This window comes from Phaethon aethereus (genome assembly GCF_964289735.1).
Source record: "Phaethon aethereus genome assembly, chromosome: 3".
In the NCBI taxonomy this organism is placed as follows: domain Eukaryota; kingdom Metazoa; phylum Chordata; class Aves; order Phaethontiformes; family Phaethontidae; genus Phaethon; species Phaethon aethereus.
The window spans coordinates 104,682,303-104,704,145 of record NC_138576.1 but is presented as its reverse complement, the minus strand read 5'-3'; the positions used below and the strand labels follow the sequence as shown (position 1 = coordinate 104,704,145).

Below are 21,843 nucleotides of genomic sequence, written 5' to 3'. Positions count from 1 at the left end.
TTTTCATTATTCCAGGAACATATACGAGAAACAAACTGACTAGTAGGTGAACACTTGTCTCTACAAAACAGCAATCTATGTTTTGTGCTTCAGTGGTATAGTCCAGAAAGATTAAAAGCTTGTGACAAAGTATTAAAAAAATTATGAAAGTTTAAAAATTCATTATTCATCAATTATCATCATTTAAAAAACCAAACCCTCATTTTGCCTAATAAGATGATAGTGTTTAAGAATACATTTGCATATTACTATCACTTAACATTTTTCAGCAACATGCACAAAATAATAATTCAGGTGGCAGTAAAACATCCGGTGCTGTTTTAATACTACCAGAAATGCTGGGAAACAGTACAAATTAGTTACAAAACAATAATACTGACAGTTTTGCATATCTCTTAAGTTTAGCGAGGTAATGTTGATACTTTAAAAACTCACACCACTTCTGCACTGCTTGTTTTTATTGCTGAATTAAGTATTAGTACTGAATATGATTATTTTTTTAACTGCACTGCACCCCAGCACATCTTAACACTAAGAGTATGATTTCTTAGTCATCCCAATGCTACTACCCAGGACAATGCCCAGATTCTCATTGAATGCCTGTACAGGGAAATTATATTTGAAGAAACTCACACCACTGGAGTCACCTGCTACGTGATGGAAGGGAAAAAAAAATCTCATATCCTGGCAAACATAATTTTAGGTTCTATTTCAATTCATAGAAAAGGCATCAGCAAAGAGAATAAATACTGCCACCAAAAAAAAAAATTCCCCCATTCTACTTTACAGGTAAAACTTCTATTGTAAGAGTCCACAAGTTAATAAATAGTCCCATTCCTTTTTCCTTCCAACGGAGTGCAGGTAAAGTGCAGCGGGAAGCACCAGGAAGCCCTCTGTCTGGCATATGGCTTTGTTAGATGCGGAGCTGGTAGCCTACCTCGTTGAGCTTAGCCAGGTCTCCTTTCTTGTCCACCACCGCAGGCCTGTGAGCACAGGAGGAAAGAGAGGGCTGCTCACCAGCAATCCCACACTGCCATGCAGGAGTGGAGAGAGCAGCTGTCAAATCAGGAGCAGTTTACTTCAAAATAGGACTGACTAGATGTGTTTTTTTCATCATAAGCACAATCCTGCTGAATTTGTCGCATGAACTAGCATGACCAAGCTACTCATGGGTTGCCTCTGAAGCCAAGGACCAGCAAAGAACAAGTTGTCCCACTCTGGAGTCTGTGATCTGAGCCTGGGAGCACCCCCCTCCCTCTGACTTGAGAGAGGCCCTAGATGAGTAGCTAAGACTAGACACATTCTGACCATGATCTACCCTAGATCAGGACTCCAGCTTTTAGAATAAAGTAGAATCTGCTGAGAACAAACAGGCAAGGCCTCTCACCTGACCACAGCGTGTCTCTCTGACCCTGCCCTTTCCTCTTTGCTAGGTCTCTGTGAAGGGCAAGACCCCACCAAATAGAAAACACAAGATGAACTCCCTTCAGTCATCTTACGTTCTGATACAGTCAAGCCATTCACTTAAGAAATCACACATACATGTATGCTGTTAAGTCATTTGAGCATAGTATCAACAACCTGAACCAAACAAAACCTTGAATTTGAGCCATCGGCCTCTTCCTATTTAGCAAGCAATGGAAACGCTCCTGCAACAAAGTTGTCAAACCGAAACAATCCTGGTTATAGTCTATGGCAGCGTCTAATCCAAGAGCTTTTTCCAGGCTCTTAACTATTTTCACACTAAACTGTATGCTTGCTTTTCTGAAAAAAAAAAAAATTGTTTAAAATACACCTTTCTCCTAGTAGGCTCTACAGCACCTCCACGTTGCGGGCTGCCTGCCGGGTTCTGCGAAAGCCACCCCGGGCAGCCAGCATGCAGCAGGCTGCAGGCCAGGGAAAGCCTTGCCAGGCCTGTGGCACGCTGCTGGGCATGCAACAATTTAAGAGCTGTACTGCTGCAGCAGTACACACAGACATGTGGCAGAGCCTCAGAAATACTTTTGAATTCTTTGGTTCAGTAAGTGAATTTTTAAATTTTTTTTTTTTTTTATTTTTTTTTTTTTATTTTTATTTATTTAAGACCAGAGCTGCTAACACCAGATCTCTGCTGAGAATCTGCACAGCATTTGAGAGCTGGAGACCTTGCTATGGACAACTAATGCTCTTCTGCCTAGTCACACATTGAATGCAACTCGTTTTTTTTGCCAGTTATCCAAGCACCTCTATTAATAACCCCATCATCTTCTTTGCAGTACTGCCTTGTGTCCTGGTTTTTGCTTGTCTCAGTTTGTAAGGACTTCACAGAAGTGAAGGTGTCTTCACTGGTCTCTCATTTGCAGGAAGGGATTGCACCTGAAAAAATCATTGTAAGATAGTTTGGATTTTTCCTACTTTATTCCTTCACAGTAGAAGGAATTTGACTGGACAGAAAACAAGCTACAACCTGCATCCCTCACAGCTTGCGTAGGAGTCAGAGACCAGCGAGAGATGCACTGTATGAAATTTCCAGAGTGTCCTTCTTCCCTCTTTCCCTCAAATTTAGGGATTCCCTTCCCTTCTCACCCTTTCTTCCCTCCCTCCCTTTAATTAATGCCAGAATATGGTTTTAATTAATGCCAGAATATGGTTTTAATTAATGCCAGAATATGGTTTTAATTAAAGCATGCCTGGATGGTTCTACCTTCTCTGATTATCCAAGAGAGATGAGGCATCACTGCACACCCACGGCAACATGCCCATTTCCACTCCACGACAACTCTGCAGCTTGTAGCTACAAACAAGACTGTCCTCCGTATGGTTTTAGGAAAAGGCAGGGATTTGTTAGAGCAGAGGCACTGTAGCCCCTATTCTCCTTGGCTGGCAAATAACCTGATGTCAAACATCCCCTCTGTAGCGACGGACATCAGCTGTACTGGTCCATCAGATCATACCTCCTGCCCAAAGTGCCATGACGATGCACAGGTGAATAAGCTGTGCATAGCTGCTGGGTACACAGTATTCATGAGCTGTCTGCATTGGATCTGCTCGATTTTGCACATCCTAATATAATGTAAACTTAATATAAACCTGCCCCCTTGCACATCCTGATTTAATGGACTAAGAGAATTCTTTCAACAGCTAAATTAGGCCAGAAGCGCACACAGCCGGTGTTACTATGACACTTGCAGAGCATACATGTGTTAAGCCTCAATATGAAATTAAAAGGAAATAGAACTGGTGAACTGACATTTAGGAGCAGAGGTCACTTCAGGCTGCTGCATGACACTCCCTTCCAAACTCATACCAACTCTCCCAAACTCCTCCATCTCCAAGCACTTCTATTGAGGATGAACCACGGCATTGCCTATTCCGGCACAGTAGCTTGCAATTTACTGCACCCTCCTGCTTTGGAACTTCAGAGGGTGGACAAGTGCACACAGTAAAGCTTTAGACTTACCAGACAGAGTCACACCACCCTATATCCTCTTTACTCATCCTGTCTGCTGGTCACCCTTAGCAGGATCCTATCCGCTGTGGGCTAAGAGCACATGGGCTGTTACACAGCTCAGTTAGTGAGCTGCAATTTGACTACACACCAGTCTCCTAGACAGGCACGTATCGCCACCCATGTCCTGCAATGAACCCTATCTGCCTTGTAGCTGTATTTCCAGGCTAAAACGCTACTGTGGCCTTGCAGCAGCCACCACCAGCATTTACCCAACAAACTAGTAAGGAACCAGGATGAGAAGTTAAAGGCTTGAGGCTGTAAAATCCACCTCTGTCCTTGAGCATCACTTCAGCCTTTGTCCTTCAGAAACAATCCAGCAAAGATGTTCCAGTTCACATACTTTTCACCGGGAGATTTCTCCCGGCAGGCCCATATAACTTTGTCGTTGACAAAAACCAGGCTGTAGTAACAGCTTGTCATCAGCAGGTGAAGCCTCTCAAACGAATGCAGTATTCAGCCCCTGCCAGCTCACACTCCAGCAAAACGCTTCTCTCCCCCTCCCCTGCAAGCTCTAAAAAGCTGTGATTACAGCATGTAAGAGATACACAAAGAAACAAAACACAGTGTTGATAAGCACAGCCATTCTTTAGCTAAGATTTCAGCCCAAAGCCTAGCAAGCCTGAAAGTCTTTCCTCTTCTGCGCATAACGCAAAGGCCTCTCACTGCAACTAGGTTCTCAAAGATCCATCAATGTGCAGAAAAAAATACCCACTTTCCTCTCTTGTATTTTTCACACCATGTCGACCACTGTACACGCTGGTATGTATCATTCGGCTTGTCCCTGATGAGGGGATGCCATTCCCCCTTCAGATCTCAGAGACCTCCCGTTGCAGCAACCAGCAGATCTCAATTTTGGAAATGAAAGGGTTTTGTCACCAGCAGGGAACTCCCTTCAGCAGCACACTCCTCCGCAGCATCGCCCTTGCTAGGGCAAAAAGCACAGTCAGCCTTTGAGCCACCAGCACCACTGCACAGGAGTGTCATCTTAACACCAGGAACCCAGTTCTTCCCCAGCAGAGAACAGCCTCTTGGGTCTGCTCAAGGGCCCTGGACCTGCCAAAAACTCCTTCAGTACCCTTCTGCTTCCAAGCATACTGGCCAGGCTCATGAAGGGGCTGTGCAGGACCTGCAGGGCTGTCACACAATCACAAAGCATGTGCTGCAAGAGCTCCCACCCGCTCCGAGACGCTTCAACACCTTCTGCCAAAGCAGAGCTGAAGGTCTTGTGTGGCGTCTGCTCTCAGTCTCTTGCTCCCTGCATCACGCTATAGCTGGGTCCTGGATCTTGTATCATGGTGACCCAGGGTTAAAACAAACATGTTAATTTGCTCTAGATAGAAAGCAACACAGCAGAACCACCAAGCAGGTAACAAGTGCTGAAGTCACTGCAAGGCCACCAGGGCTTCACTTGTCTTTCTGTCATGGAAAAGCAAAGCTGCCAAGGAGGAACCAGCCACTGCTGAACAGCCACGTGCCCAGCAACACTCTGCGGAAACCAGCCCAGCTGGCAAGTCTCCAAGCCCAGCAAGACTCACTCTTCTCTCCAGGCTTACATGATCCACTCCAGCAACTGCAGAAGCACTATCAGAAACCTAAAGATGAAACCATTCCTCAAAGCAAATCTAGCAGGTGAAGCCTGCAGTAGGTGAGCCCATTACAGCTATAGTTATCCATGCACTAAACAAGGAGCTCTTGGTGATGAAGCCCAAAGTACAGCATCATGGACAGAGTGTGAATTCACACGTAAAAATAAAAGCCTGCTGTGAAATTGTCTGCTGCTGAAGTATCTTGAAGTTATCTTTAGAAGGGTAGCGTAATGTCTTTGTTAGCTGCTTTAAAATAAATAAAAAACTGCCGAGACAGTAGTCTGGGAACCTATTTAAAAAGCGATAATCATAAATATGTGACTAATCTGGGTTACATATAGGCTTTCACAGTTGTCAGCTTCCTGGCATGAAGTAGTACAGCTAAAACTCAACTCTTCCACATCTGAGGTACAGGAGTCTGAATTGCCGGTGGCTGTAAAAAAGGCTGTGATCTGGATGCTCAGCTTTATCCATTTAGAGGTATTGCATGCAGTTAGTCCATCCTTCCTCATGCAGTTAAAGAAAAACTATTAGCTACGATGCACAAGGGAAGCAATCGGGTTTAAGCTGATTAAAATCAAATAATACAATGCAAATTATGTTTCTGCTTTGGCAATAAGAGAAAAGGTTTACTTTTTCACCATCCCCGTAAGTCGGACAGTCCTCAGTAAAAACAACTCCATCAGAACAACTCAGTATGAAGGCTCATCATGGAGAATCCAATTTCTGTCTCAGTGACCATGAGAGCAGGGCACCCCACCACCAATAGTAGATACATCCTCCTGTTTTTAATACCTATATCTGAACACCCTTTAAATATCATCAAACTACTTTCCCTCCTGTCCAGGGGAGAGTTCATTTCAACGCAGGCTAGGTTAATTTCTCCAGAAAGTAGACTGTATGAAGATTGAAAAAACAAAAGGCAAAATCCACATGTCAACTTTGACAGTCATCCAACACCCCGTAAAACTGAACCAAACAAAGGCCATTGGGGCCTCCAAGGACGCTGCACGGAAGGGCCATCAGGCAGCAGCATGCACAGCAACACCAGGACATTGGCAGTACCAGCGGCCTCTCAGGCAACCAAGACACCTGGTGCAGTTTTCCTAAACATGCCAGTGTGCACATGTAAGTTCTGTATGGCAAAACGTCATCACCCTCAACTTCTGAGCCACCAGTGATGGCAGCAGGAATACTCACGATTTGTCTCTCCTGCATGCCCGTCTCTGAGGGCTGGCTTGCCTTCGGCGAGGGGACAACGACTTACCCCGTGATCTCTCTTTCATTGGAGAATGGGCACTTGATGGTTTCAGAATCTGCAAGAGATGGGGGAGGGATGGAAAAGGCGTTCAATAAAGGCAATGATTCACTGAAAATAAAAAATAAAAATAAAGCGCCTCATAGAGCAGCAGGGACAGCACACAAAGAGCCTTCAGTCCCTTGGGACTTATTCAAACCCTGCCCAGGTTAAGAGGAACCCAAAGCTGTTACCATGTGATAGCCGTTCAGGGACTCCCTGCAAAAATTAGTCAGTGTCACCAATTCAGTTACCAGCTAAATACTGAAAAAAGGTCTCATCCACAGCCTTCTTCAGAGCTGGCAACAGCAAGGGATAAGAAAAACAGCTTTGAGCCTCAGCTGAAGGAAATTCATGCAGACAAATCGCCCTCTCCAGCTTTCCTCTCTATAAACAGAGGCAATGGTCTCCCAGGCAGACAGTTGAGCTCTCTGTGACAGTGGGACTTTTCAGTAGTAGGTCTCCTGTCTATTTGCACATTTGCCCACAACCCCCAGGCCTCTCAACCACCATCAGCACGACACTCACACTCTGGGCTATTTTTAAGACCTGATCCTCCAAAGTCAGCCCCCTCACAACAGAAGCCCTCTGAATCAAGGGGCTCAAATTCTGAATTAACTCGAGGGAAGAGTCAGATGCAGGGCGTTCAGCCTTCAAGGGTTCAGAGCTGTGATCCTGCCCTTGAGGCACTTACAAGGACTGGACCCAATATCACAGCTCAGCATGCACACAGAGCTGGTCCCTCTATCAAAAGCAAGTACTAAGTTCAGTAACTCATCCACCCACATGGACTTCTTCAACTAGTGCCTGCTTCAGCTGTTTATTCTCTAGATGGTATTAAAAGTGCATGAATAGAGAAGAGGAAAAAAGCTTCACTACATCTGTAATGAAGCACATGTGCTTAAGGTGACAGTACGGTACAAGTCAGCCCTCAAAACTCCATGGCAAGGCAGGAGAGGTGGCAGCAGGATGTAGGGACTACGCTACAACTGGCAACACTCACCCCAAGGTCAGGGCAAGGGGGCAGGTGTCTCAGCCAAAAAGGCACGCGGCTGCTACGTAGAAACCATTCCTCAGCAGGGCAGGGGAGGGGAACCCAGAATAACTTGGACACGATGCCACATGCCTCTCTGCGAGAGCCAGCCCCATACTTAGCAAGACACCTGCTCTGCTCCTGCTGCCAATAGCAGGCTGCAAAGGCACCAAATCCCCTTCAACCATGGCCACAATCAGCTCCTCACCCACGCCAGCCCCAGAGGTACAGGTCAAGGACACCCCGCATCCCCAAGAGCAGCTAAACCCTCCAGCCCCCTGGCAGCCTGCCTTGTCTCCCCAGCATTTCCCTCTGGGCTTCTCAGTCCAAACCAGCCAGCCGGGAAGCACTAACCTGTCAGGGACTCACTTTCCTCATCTTTCTCACATAACCTACTTTGTGTTTAGCCAACGGTCGTAGGCATCAGGCAGTGCAGGGCAAGCCCACTGGCAAGGGGGGATGGAGAAGCAATGACTGACACGCTGTCCCATGGGACCCCTTGCAGCTCAGGTGCAAAGAGCAGAGATCCCTACCCATGACAAGGCCATGCAACCCACCAGTCCCAGCCATGCTGGTTCTTCCCAGCCACCTTCTTCCAGACTCAGTGAGAAAAGCAAACTGGGCAATAGCTCCTTGAAGGCCAGGAACAACTATGGGTTCAAGCGTTTCCCAGGCTAAAGGGGAGATCTTTGAACTAAAAAACAGCTAGAAGGGCTTGAAAACAGACCTAACCCTGTGGGAGAACCACCGAGACAGATGTACGCTCACGCCCAGCCCACCTGGTACCACCTTCATCTCAGGCCAGGGTCAGTCTGCTGACATGGAGCAAGACCAACCTCTGCAGGATGGGACAAGGCACATCTACCTTCGAGTCCACCGCCCTTCCACACGGACCTACCTTCATCCTCATATCCCTGGCAAACTTCTCCAGCTCCTTCCTGACTTCTGTGCGCATCATTTTGGACACATTGAGGACCAGCTGTTTCCATTCAATGGGCTGAAAGCTGTGTGGCTCATGTGGGACATACAATCCAATTTTTACTTTTTTGACTGAATGCAAGTACTTTTTATAGGAGTCTTCAAATTCAAAGATGAGGTCACTCAGAGTTCGGTAAGTTAGAGGTTTGTCCATCAGATCTGATCGTCTGCTCATGCCCAGTGAGCCGTACCGGCCGTTGCAATAAATCCCGAGCACCACATGATGAAAATAGTTCCCTGAGAAGTGGGTTTTAAAGCTGATGGGGAATCGTTCCACAGAGGGCTGCCCATTCGTTAAGTATCTGGTGGGCACTGCGTCAAGGCAACAACGGTGCTGGGAAGGGAGCACACACAATTACACCTGTAAGACATCTTTAGCAGGTTTTTTTAACTGTCAGGACAGTTCTTGCAAACACGAATTTATTCTCACTGTGCCCCTGAAACAGTCAATGCTACCAAAGCCCATCTCACTGCTTGGAGAGTAAGATGCAATGGGGTTCAGGCAAGGAAAGGCCTGACTCTTAACCACACTTCAGGGAAGGAAAAAAAACCACAACAGTGTTCAGGTCAGCATGCCAGAAGAGACCACTCTCCCCAAATCTGTGGGAACTCCCCCATTTTATACCAATATCAAACTCCCATGCTCCCAAAAGCGAACAGTGTTTCCCTCCATTTCATGTGGGAGCTTGGTAACAAGTCAGATTATTGATCCTCATTTTCCCACATCTTCAAACAGTACAAAAAAATCTGAATTTGTTTCTGTCCAGGGTGACAGTCTGCCTTTTCCATCTGTAAACTGGCCCTCGGCATGGCCACTCCTCATACAGGAGTGTTTTTGCATGTCACCTTTGTAGCACATTGCTGAAATGAACAAAGTAAAGCTCCCAGGTGGATAATTAATTAGATAAGCACAGAGACATGGTCAGGAACAAACACTTTTAGAAAGCAAAGCCTGTGCCCTCAGTCAATGGCTGGCCACTTCAAGTGCACCATGTGCAGAGGCTGGGGCCAAGCTCCATAAGAGCGTCGCAGATGATCTCAGGGGGAGCTACGCACGGGTCCAGGTCATCTTGGGAGGCTGCTGGCCTGTGCCAGGGGGAGGACAGACTGAGATTCCCTCATGCAAGCATGTTTGCGTCAGCACCTACGTTGCACGCGGCTCCCTGCTGCTAATCCCCGGACAGCTGAAATCCACCCTGGCTCCATGTGCTGACACCTGGCCCCTAGGACAGCAGGCACCCTTCCCCTCTGCAGCTGAGCCCCCCACCCACGCCTGGGGAATGGAGAAGGGGCGACCAGAAAAGGCTGCAGCAAGACGTTCCAGGCTGGGGTTACTCCAGCCAGAGGCACCTGCTGTAACCCCAGAGCCACTGCCAGAGGCAGATGCAGTCAAGGCAGTTGGTCAGGGCAGTGCCAGTACGAACTACACCGGCCCGAGGGGCAGCGATGCCAGGATGGCACCAGGGCAGCGGGGTTGGTTTCCGCCAGAGCTGCGGGAACTGGCTCAGACCAGGATCCTGCTCTGGGGATCTCCAGCATCCCCTCCTCCCCCTTCCCTGTGCCCAAAACGGAGGTCTTTAACAGCAGCAAAACTAGAGCCACTGCACAGCTGAGATGTTCTGGGATGTTACTGCGGCCAGCCTTCCGCCCCTGTCTGCATAGCACGGCCGCCCAATAGCTGATGGGAAACTGAACACAAGCAGCCTTTGTATCAATACGATAAAACACAAGTCAGGCTTGGTTCTGCCCAACCTGACACCCCACCTCGCCAGCAGTGCAGCTCCCTCGGATGCTGACCCCCTGCCTGCATCCCACATTTCACCTCTTCTCTCTACAGGGATGCAGGAAAAGCATCCAGCAGCTCTCATCTGTCTCTAAAGCATTTTCTTAAGGGGATATTTCACCTACCTGACACTTGTTGAATTTCACATATTCAAACTTTTGCCCTCCAGGTGAACACAGAAAAGAAATAGTAAGGGATTCGTTAGCTGCCCAGAACCTGAGGTAGAGAGCAAGGAGTTAAACCTCTGTACAAAAAAAAATCCACATGAAAAACACATTGGCAAAAATCTTTCAGAACAGCCACAGGGAAGCTTTTTGGTTCAATGTCAAAACATATTTAATTGTGTTCAGTGCTAGATGTCATCAGCTTTAGCAGTCTGGAGAAAATGTATTAGAGGGTATAGGAACGGACAGTGCTGTGGGCCCAGCTCCTGGTGCACTTCAGTATCTGTACGACAGGAAGTCTGGACGAGTGTCCTAAGCAGAGCGCAGGCCTCCCTACCGCACACACAGCCCCTCACTCAGGCAAGGCTACATGTGCCCACCTCTGCCCATCTGCCACCGTGGGCACCTACATCAAACATGAGCACCCTGCAGCAACCATCAAAGCTCACCCCAATAAGAACTACACTGACACGGAACAGAAATAGCTCGATTGCCTTTGGTGGTCTCTCTGGATCATTGTGGCACTAGGACTAGCTTCTCCAAGAAAAACCCCACACCATCAGTAGAATTAAAGATTATAAATACACTGCAAGCTCAGAATGGGGCCCAGTGCCGTTTTATCAACTGGAAAAGTCAGCCCACAGTCACCTCATTTAAAAGGTCACCTTGCTCCAGGCCTTAAAAGGAACATCCTGTGTACATCAAAGTCATGTTACAATAATTTGTGTCCTACAGACAGATTCTTGCAGAAACCCATTGTATTTATCATTCTGTGTAACTGAAAAAGCAGTATCTTTTATTAACACCTATGAAGCTTTCAAACACCACCACTATTTTTCCCCCTCATTATAAAAGCGTTTTCTCTCTGCTCCCCAAGGGCCTTTCTATTAAGTCCACACAAAGCTTTGGTGGCCACCTGCCACACATACACACTTCTGCCACGAGGTCTCAGAGAAGTTGCAATTTAATCTCATTAAATACTAGGTAGGAGTAAAAGAATCTTTTGAGGACAGAAATTACCCACCATCAAATAACCCAGCAACAACCGCTGTGGAAATTAACCTTTAGGTACAGGTTGCTTCTGTTGAGTGACTAGTTAATGAGAGTCCCCACCCGAGATGAAATACACAGCAAATGGACTGGAAAGGCACGTCAGATGTTCCCCTCCATCCACGCATCATTATTATTTCTTTTCCTTTCTGCTCTGCCCAAGGAGAGCTGTATTGTAGCAAACAAAAAGGCAACGACACAGCGATGCCGCAGCTGTAATCACACTTTTGAGCTGGGACTGCAACTGCAGGATGGAGAGTCAGGGAGTAAATTACATGCCACAATACAGCAGCAGCGCAGAGCGGGAGAGGGAAAAAGCAGCTGTAATGAAAGCTCGGTGGCCTCCCAATCCCAGGTCTTCATGTAAATCGAAGCAGCACAACAGCACTGAGGGATGCTGATCTCCAAGGAGATCACACAAGAGGGACACTAATCTTCTGGCTAGCTACCTCTTGCCCCAATATCCCTCCTCTTCCCCCACGCTCAAGAATTGTCACGCACAAGGACAATACCTGGAGCTCCACCAGGATCTCATAGGAATGGGTCGGTACAGCATGTCCCCATCCCTCGGAGATTCCCAAACTCTGTCCACCCTGATACTCAGCTCTTCTGCAGCCTCATACTAGCCCTTCAACCTCAATGCCTTCCATCCCACAGAGACACTAGTGCCTGCCAGCTAGGGCTGTGCGTATTAGGCAACTGATGACTTCTGCTCTCATACCCTAGGAGGCTGATTTTGAAAGAGACAGGTTTGGGTCAAAGTAACAAGAGAAGCATTTGGTCCAAAGCATACAACCTGCTTTGTGGGTGACGGACCATTGAGGTAAGCCAGTATGGCTCTATTATCAACTAGGCTTTCTTGAGCGCACCAATACTGCTAGCAGCCTGTAGAAAGGGCCAGATTTCCCATGCCAGCACACAGCTCCTACAGACCCGCAAGCTGATACAAGCACATCACCCTCCAAGCCTCAGGTTGGTGTGCTTCCTGCAGTCCCTTTGCCTTCACCACCCAGGCTCACACACAACCTAGCTTAGATACTTGGGAGACATTCAGCTCCCAGACACAAATACAAGCAAGACTTGGGACACAAAACTTGCATTCTGGCCACCACCTGCACCTTCCTGGGCAGTGCAGCAAACGAGAAGTAGCATCCTTAGTTCAAAAGAAAAGGGGAGAATTAGTTAAGGTGTTAGTGTAGTCAACCCCTTAGTTTTAAAACTCCAGAACAGAAAGCATCTGGATGGATTTTCTTTAAATCTGCACACTCATACAATGATTCAACCAATGTCCTTCTGCAGTTTGGGGGATTTTTTGGTGTTTTGGTTTTTTCCCCCCACCTCCTGGTGAACTGTAATATCAGAAAAGTCCCACAAAGAAGTCTCAGCATCTTCCCCCGCAGTACAGACCCTTCCCTACACAGCTGCCCCCACTGCAGAGCACAGAGCAGTTCCCAGTCAGAAAAGACACGAAACCCTTCACCTTGTTTATTTGCCAGCAGCAATTTTTATTAAAAGTGTTCTTACTTGCCTCTTTTATTATTAATAAATAATCAGAGCAGGATCTTTCCATGTGCCAGCACTGTAGCTCCAGTCTTTGAATATTTCTGGAAATAGGTCTTAGCAGCTGATAGCACCCCCTGGAAGAGCAGCTGGCTCCCCATGGCTAGGTGAGCTTGGGTTACTTGCCACCAGCAGTTTTCCCACCACCCCTAGGAACTGCAGCCAGCTGAACAGGAGGCGAGGGGACATGCTGCAAAGGACCTCAGCCCACCTGCGTCTAAACCAGCTTCAACAGGAGTTTAGCTGGGGGGAAAAAAAAAACCTGGTGCCTCAGCCAAGCTGACAAGCAGCAACTGTGCAAGAGGTGCGCCGCTGGCAGGTGAGGAGACAAGTGCCATCCCTGCGCCATGCCCCCTTCCTGCAGCACCAACAGGGACCCAGACCTGCAGAGACCCCCAGGGGCAGGGGCCATGGGGAGAACATCCTCCTCAGAGTCCCAAAGGAAAAACGCCCAAGTTAAGTCAGTGCAGCAAGGCCCTGCCGAGCCCACAAACCAACCAAGACAGTCTCAAGTTTCAGAGAGAAGTGCCAGCATCAATTGTTTGACCAGACCAGCCTGCCAATGCTGATGTCTGAGCAGGTCTAAGCACCCAGCTGTCCCTGTGCCCAGACTCACAAAGTGCTTCTCCTCCAGCTGCAGGAAGATCCAGCATCACTCCTGACACCTTCTGGTGTCTCCGCTACAAGCCCCACTCTGCCTTACAAACCAAAGACAAAAAAGGTAAAGCCTTTTTTGAACCTGATATTGAGCAAGTGAGTGCTCATTGCACTGCTTCTGCTAATCAGTTTGTTGTTTATTAGTTTGAAAATCTCCCTTATTTAACTTGGACAAGATGACATTGCAGTGCTTCGCGTCTTAGAGCTCAAAGGTGTTTTTGCTGAAGTCTGGTTGAGACGAGCACAGAAAACCACAGGTTGTCTGGTCCCCTCCTCTCCAGCTGCTTGCAAAGGCTGGGGAAGTGTGAGCCGGCACCCCGAGCCATCGCAGCAGGCTGTGCCACTGGGCACAAGCAAGCTGGAGGGGATGACAGCAGGCTGAGGAGAGAGGAGGCAGCTTTATTTACGCTAGCAATGCTGCAGCCGCCAGCTCAGAGTGAGGAGGTGGAACAGGAGGAAAATAAACCTCACGCTTCAAAACTGTCAGATAAGGCTTCAGCAAAAACAAAAGAGCTATTTTTCTGAGAAACCAAGCAACTGCTTGCAACTTGAAACACTTGGAAAAGTTTCCAACCACAGCCTAGAGTCAGACCGTATTTCCCACAGGCTCCAGGAGTGCTGAGATCCCAGGCTTGGCATTGCTTACTGTGAGGCAGAGTGCTAGTGAGCCCACATCTGGATGCCGTCTGCACAGAGAGTCCAGGTTCCCCCCAGCAGCTCCAGTGCCCACAAAAGAACCGCCTGAGCAGCTGGCTCAGCCTCCCAAAGTGGGACTATCAGGCCAGCATCCCTTGTTTTTAGGCACCTGTTCTCCAGTGCCTGGCTGCAGTCTGAGGTGACCATCTTAAGATTAGACCGTGACAATAGAAGCAAGTAAAAGCTCTCCCCCAACTCCCCCCAGCTACCAGAGGGACTGTAGATATTCAGCAGGACTGTTGATATTCAGCAGGACTGTTCTTGCCCGTATTTCAGTTAGCAAGTGGGTGAAGCTGTGGACAAGCATGCAGGAGGCAAAGAGAGGCACTGCCGGGACATCAATACCCTGCAACGACTGCAAGAAATTCTCCCCCTTACACACTCACTCCCAGGGATATACCTGCTAGACAGGAGGAGCAGGATGGGCCCAGGTCTCCAGCAGTGATAAACATCATCCACTGATTAAATGCACAGAAGGTACAGTGCAAGAAGCTATTAAATAATTCCTCCCTCCTGAGGCACTTCTGCTCTCCTCTTCCTCATTTAATGACATTATTGGATGGGGGAAGGTCTAATACACTGCATGGGTCTGACTGTTACCTCACATGAACTGGGAGAGGCACACTGAAGGCAACAGGAGCAAGTTATGTCCACCACTCTGCGACACTCCCTGAGAATGGATGCACCATGCTGCTTCCTTCTCCCACTCCAACATTTTGCTCTTCCCATTTTAATAAAGTGAATACAGCACAGACAAAATTCCCTTGGCACTTTTTGGTTTGCTATTCCCTTTCTTGAGCACAAGTTGTTTGGATCCTTGCTCAGAGAAGAAGGGGCTGAATGCACCATTAGTCAGCTGATTTACAACTGAACTGAGAAATACGCTGGGGAAGAGAGGAGGAGGAATGCCTCTGGTTAGGCACTGAGGAGCAGACCATGTAAGCAGAGAGATACAAAGCCAGTTCAGACAGCTACACAGAGAAAGACAGCCTTGCAGATTCCTGCAAAATAATACTGAAAGATCTGTACGAGCTTCCAGTCATCTCACAGCAGCTGCTCCCTTGGTGTGTGCAGACAGGTAGCTCAGTATTTTAACTCATTGTCCTATAAAGATGCTTCAAGATCTAGTGCGAAGGCAATTATGCAAAACTTAATTCTGCACCAAGAGGGATTACAGAAGCATTTTATAAGAAGTCGCATAGTAAAAGGCAATTGCACAAGCCAACAAGCAGCTCAATTAAAATGACATCTTGCTAAGCTGCTCTACATGAGCCGGCCTTTGAATGAAGGCTCATGCCAAGGGTCCACTGTAGTGGGCTGTGCTCTTTTCAGTATCCAAGCAACATGGCAAAGCCTGCCAGCACACAAATTACAAGCGGTACCTTATTTCCAGAGAAGGGAACCGGGGCTAACACACACACGCAGGGATGCTCAGCTTAGGCATATGTGAAGACATTGGTTTGACACTCGGAAGAGGGTAAGCACATCTCTTTTCTGGTAACCACCTGACCTTTGAAAGCAAGTCGCAGCTGTTGACCTCACCGTGTCCACATCTAGAGAGCAATGCTGAAGATCAAAACCTCACAGCTGAGAATCAGCAAACTTCCCCACATGCTGTTACAAAGAAGTCTCCCGAAAACCCACACGGTGCATATGCAGCATGGCACCATGAGTTTAAGTATGGGCACAGGCTTGCTACCAGCCACTTTCAAAGCACACATATTCAGACAGTCCATCCACTCACCACTGCTACAATCTTTATGCACCCACATCTCAAGCAAAACACTTAGGTTTTATATTGCATGGACCTTTTAAACTTTAACGCATCTGTTACTGCACCACCACCCCAGCAGACAGCCCCTGTTCCCACACAGGAGGTTTCCAACACAGCAAGTAGAAGTCATAGGAAGACAGGCCTCTCCCATACCCTGTCCTGCCTACACATTCTTAATTAAAAAAAGGTAGCATCTAAGGACAGAGAGATTCATCCAAATCTTAAAAGCCCAAAGAAACTTCAGATGACACCAAATTATAAATGATAGCTTTCAGTTATTTTCAACTATTTTGTTTCCCTTGATACAAAAAAAATAATTTGAACAAAAGGCAGGTTTGAGGCAAGCAGAAAAAACCCTCTTTCCAAATGCAAATAACACTGTCAAAACTTTTAGATCAGCAACAATACTTTTAGGTTATCATGGTCATCTGTACACCACTAATCACCACAATCACTCATGCTGTATGTGGAATAATCAGTTTGGTGCTAGCAATACAGCACTAGAAGCCATACTGACATTGCAGAGAAGCATCAACTCTACCTGGGGATTATTTCTCTCATCCCTTTAATCCCCAAACAGTTTGGGACACAACCCTGACACAAGGGCAACACAACAGCTCCAACAACATTTTTGGTTTTGGGAGGGCATCGGTTGGGGTCCCTTGCCGACATGAAGCCTCCAGGATCCCCATCCCTCTAGCTGCATGCAGACCTGCCAGTATTTGCAGGGGAAGGAAGCTCTGTCAGCCAGAGCCACCTTTCAGACTCAGATCTGAAGGCTATCCCTGGCGCACTGGGAGCGTGCAAGCGCGCATCCTGTGCACACCACAGACCTCCTAGCACAGCCTGCAACGGGTCTCACACACCACACACCTGCTCAGCCCACGTCCCCTTCCCACACCCACAGCAGCCACCCCTTTTCTCAGGAGCCAGCACCGGGTGCTACCTGCCACACTCTGCCGGCTCCTTCTCCCACGAGAGGGGGCAGCAGCAGCAAGCAAAATGCCCCAGAGACACACCAGAAGCTGGCTTGCCTGGGGGTTTATTTGGGGTTGGGTTTTTGCTTTGTTTTAAATCAAACTTCTTCAGTTGTGGTAAGATGTGTCTGGCATACAATTATTCCTGTAACCCTGCCTTGTGCTCCTCTAGTGCTTTAGGATGGTGCAGGTTGATTTAGCAGTGACAGCACAGTAGAGTCAAGAAGCGAGTCAGTCTCTAAATGAAAATATTCCTGCATTCTTTTCTGAGACTGAACAGGAAGCAAGCATTATGTTAAGGTAAAGTTTAAATGTTTAACTATAATACACACATATATCTGCACAAAGCACAGCTGTGGGATGAGAGAAAACCTAACATGACTTTGCCATGTAAACATTAGACAGAGACAGGACAGAACCTGTGTTCCTCAGGTGTTACCAAGCTCCGACAATAACCAGCAGAGAAATACTAATGAAGAAAACAAGTGTCTACACAGTGCCTATCTGGGCACTTTGGGTCAGATCCTGACATTATGCAGATTACCAGGGCAAGAGGCAAAGTCAGCACCGCCAGAGCATGACACTTGTGAGCTGGGCACACGGCATCCAAACTCCTACCAACAAGCCTTGGCAATTTGGCAACTTGTTGATCAATACCACAGCAGTTCCCCGAGCTGCTGGCACTCACCTTTGGCTGTGACCATCCCAAACACCATCCAGGAAGGGCAATATATTAAATAGCGCTGCAGTAGAAAAAGTCAAAGGCATGTGAAAGGATACATCCCCAGGATAACTGCTTCAAGGCATTTGATAGGTAAGGACTCCCTGGTCATTTCTTTTGCTGTCTCCATTAACCTAGGACAGAAACAAAAAAGTTTTTAATCCTTTCAGTTGGAGCAGTTGACAGGAATACACCAAGAGCCAGATGCCTCCAGTTCTTATCTCAGCAAGTGCTGGTGAACTTGATTCTCCTCTTCAGCGACTTGCCAGAGCCCTGTTGACTTCTGGAGGATGACTGGGAAAAAAAAAAAAAAATAAAAAAAAAAAATGGGTGTTTGACATCCCAGCGCCTACCAGCCTTTGAAGATGGGTTGGAGGAATGCAGTCCCCTCTGCCTCTCCCAACAACTCCATGAGCATCACTTCAGACTGTAACACAAAGCCCTGCTGAGCTGCAAAAGCTGTCAATCATGCAAGCTCCCACAGGAGGAGCAAGTTTAGCTTATTTTCAAAGTAACCCTGGCTCTCCTCTAGGAAAAAACAGGGGAGAGACGTTGGTTATATGATGGCCCCTCAAAGCTACAAATGCCTCTATGAGCATATGGCTATAGGTGCAGACAAGAATTTAATGCCTTTTTACTGAAGCCTGCTCTGCAGAAAGCTCTAGGAACACAGACACTTCATACCACTGCAAGCTGAGTTATGATCTTGCTGTTGCTGCCCACTTCTTGTGGGCTGGGAAACTGGTAAAAAACATAGGATTCCCTGCAGGACTACAGGAAACTATGCATGCCCAGGATTTCACAAAGTTTAGTTACAATCCGGACTCTATCTTTGGAGCAGTTATCTGACCAGTATAACACTGTGACAAGAAACAAGCAACCTAACTTCAGCTCCACTAAGAGAGCTGTCGTGCCATACTGACACCACACCATAAACCAACTAGGCACCCTAGCCCGTTCCACAAGCATATCCTGAAATCCTGGAAAGTTAAAAAAAAAATACTAGGAGGAGATTAAAAAAAGGCCAGAAGAGTCATATTCAATGACACTCCCCACACACACACAAAAAAGCTAAAAAACAAGCCAAAGGCTTACTTCTATTTTGAAGTCTTCTCTATCCATATCCTTTTCTTGAGAAGAGCTTCGTAAACAAATCCCTACTCTAAGGAAACATGACCTTAAATGATAAAAATATTAGTATTGGAGATGATGATGAAAAAATGCATCTGAAACCATTAGAGTCTGGTTTTCCCACTTTCTAATTCACCCACCTCATACATTTTAAACCATGTATTGAGTGCAAATGGCAATACAGCTTTCACCGCTATTACAGCCTGTCACAGCCATTCTGTGTCCCATTTATCCAAGTTAGAAATTATCTTTTCATTTGTAAACAACCACCCTTTACACTCTCCCTGCAGTACAGAAGACAAATTAGAGTTAGGCTGCCTCCTACACACTCACAATCCGCCACAGAAACCCCACTGCTGGAAGCACAAAAGCAGCTCCGGCGAGGGTGCACAATGGGGCCCCTTCATCCCCCACAGTGGCTCCTCAGTGCTGGTTGCAGCAGTAGGTGCTGCAAAGCCCTGTCTCCATCTGGAAAAGGAGGAATGGGAGGTGTCCGTGAACAAGATGATCCATTGAATTTCCTATCTTCTAACTCCAGGGGAGTTAAAAAAAAAAAAAAAAGGGTCACAGCCAATTATGAATGTGCATCAGAAATAGGAGAAAGCTCAAGGCATAAAGCTATTTAGCTTCAAGCCATTTATTGTGGTGTATGCCTGGTTAACGCGGTCCAAGGGACAGTGCCAGCGTCTCCTCCTCAGGTCCACAACTACACTGATCCTGCTGCTGGCAGGCAAACACAGTAACCATGCTGGAGCTGCCTTGTCACCACATACAGCACCAGGTCTCCTAACACCTGCCTTTAAAAGCCCACTGCTGTCATGATTTCAAGGTGTTGTCAGCATGGAGATAACACTAATGGCTCCACAGCCAGGAAGGAAGTTTTCAAATTAATTGGCCTAAATGAGCAGTCAAATTACTACCAACTTATCTGTCACAGCAACACCCACACTATTTAAATACTAAGTTGTATTTAACACGCACTCTGTTTGCAAGCCACATAGACATTGGTTCTGAAGCACAGCTTTCCAGGATGCTATACTGTTAGACCGATCTAAATCGAACAGGAAGGCATTCTGCTTGCTTAAAAACACGCTGCCCGCTAGTGCACAGGTACCACAGCTGTCCTTTCTGAGGCTAGCAGCAGCCCTGTCTTCCCTTTGCATAGCATCGTCAGAGAGCTGGGCTGGGAAGGGACTTGGGGAACTCTTCCTGTCCCACCTCCTGCTGCTCAAAGCACCTGGGTCCATGACCTGCAGCAGGTGCTCAGCAACCACGTAGGACCTGGCAGCTCAGATAGCCATGGCCTCCGGACCATGACAGTGATGAGGATCCATGCAAAGGGAGCATCAGTCAGGAGGCATCACCAATGACCAACAAACACACATCCATCTGCACCCACAGGGCAGGTCACACAGTCGCACACACCCATCCCAGAGTCCTAGGGAATACTCCTCAAACAGTTTACTTTTTCTCTGCATTTACAGCACATACTACAGGGTTGGATGACCAGTTCACAGGCCACAGTTTTTCTTCTGCTTTGAACAAGCTCAAGATGAAGCATGGCCTTAAACCCTGTGTTTGCAGTGGAAGCTGAGCCTTTGGAGAATCCCCAAGCCACCATTCTGTTCAAGGTAGTGTAAGCCAAATCTAAAGCACTCCTCACAGATAATTTCCCAACCTACTTTTAACTGGTGTCTTAAAGGCTTGGGAACCCACCAGTTAATCTATCCTATACTTAACCTTGCATCTAAGAAGGTCTCCTAATGTTTAAACTAAATCTTTCTTTTTTTGCAATTTAAATCAGAAGCTATTTCTGCTATCCACAGTGGGCATGGAGACCATTTATTATCTCTCCTCTTGCAACAGACATTTGTATATGCAACAGGCTGTAATCTACCCTATCCTCTGTAAACATGAGAAAGCAGACACAGATTTATGTTTGTTTTTTCTAATACCTCCCTCTCTCACGCCAAAGTTTCCCCCTTAGGTTATGTTTTCTAGACCTTGCACAATGTTTGTTGTTTTCCTTTTGCACTCTCTTCAGCTGAATCCCATCTCATGGTCCTTCAGCTAAGCCTACCAGACCACAATACAAACAGACCAATTTCCTTCTGAAACCAGCTTTCAGTATATTTTTGCAACCAACCCAGTGTGCTGTTGGCTTTTTCCCTCCTGACCCACAGAGAATATTTTGGAGGGTTTTTTTCGTTGGGGGGGGGCACCACTTTCTAAGCACTGCTTTTTACCAGGTTGGATCCTTATGTTAAACAGTTTTATTTAGAGTCAAGGTCCCTGCCATACTGGGAGGCTGCCAAAAGCCATACTAAAGATTATCACATCTACAACTTCTCCCTGATTGACAAAAGTTCTTAACACTCTCATAGAAGGAAATTACCAGAAACAAATTGTGCCAAGTTAAATTAGCATTGCCTATCACTTACCCTGAAACTGCAGACAAACTCAAAAAGTTGCTAGACTTATCTTTTCCCTTATTTTTTTAAAGGCTGGTATTTTTGCCTTCCCCAGTTTCCAACAAAAGTACCCATTCTCCCCACACTGTCCAACAGAATTATTAATAGTTTGGAGGTCGGTTGTCTGTTCTCTAAGTGATCTAGAACAAACGATGGAGCATCCAGCTCATTTGAAAAGAACTCATTACAAGTGCTCTTTGACTTGTCCTTTCCCTTCTTTTTCTTACCATGCTGTCTCAGATGTTAATTGTGACCAGAAAGTCTGCACAGTTAAACTTGTGAATAAAGATTTAAGGAAAGCATAAAAGAATTAAAAAACAGCATCGAACATTTCGATTCCCTTCCTGAGCAGGGTTTGTTTCTGCAATTTTCTGTAAATCTTTCCAGTTATCTGAAAAAGACTTCACATACATGGCTAATGCAGTACTTTACAATCTTGTATCACAGATAACTGAGAATTAGCCCAAAGCCACCC

General features: G+C 46.8%; 1 protein-coding gene across 1 annotated transcript in view; it reads right to left on the bottom strand.

The window, feature by feature from the left end:
- Nucleotides 1–331: 331 nt before the first annotated feature.
- The window catches only part of VASH2 (vasohibin 2), a 34,190-nt gene continuing 12,678 nt past the window's right edge, over nucleotides 332–21,843 (bottom strand). The window contains exons 4-7 of the mRNA XM_081997669.1: nucleotides 17,826–17,900; nucleotides 8,305–8,686; nucleotides 6,277–6,392; nucleotides 332–983 (exon numbers count right to left, since the gene is read on the bottom strand). Coding sequence (XP_081853795.1) covers nucleotides 914–983; nucleotides 6,277–6,392; nucleotides 8,305–8,686; nucleotides 17,826–17,900 — 643 coding nt within the window. The 3' untranslated portion in view covers nucleotides 332–913. The remainder of the gene's footprint in view (nucleotides 984–6,276; nucleotides 6,393–8,304; nucleotides 8,687–17,825; nucleotides 17,901–21,843) is intronic.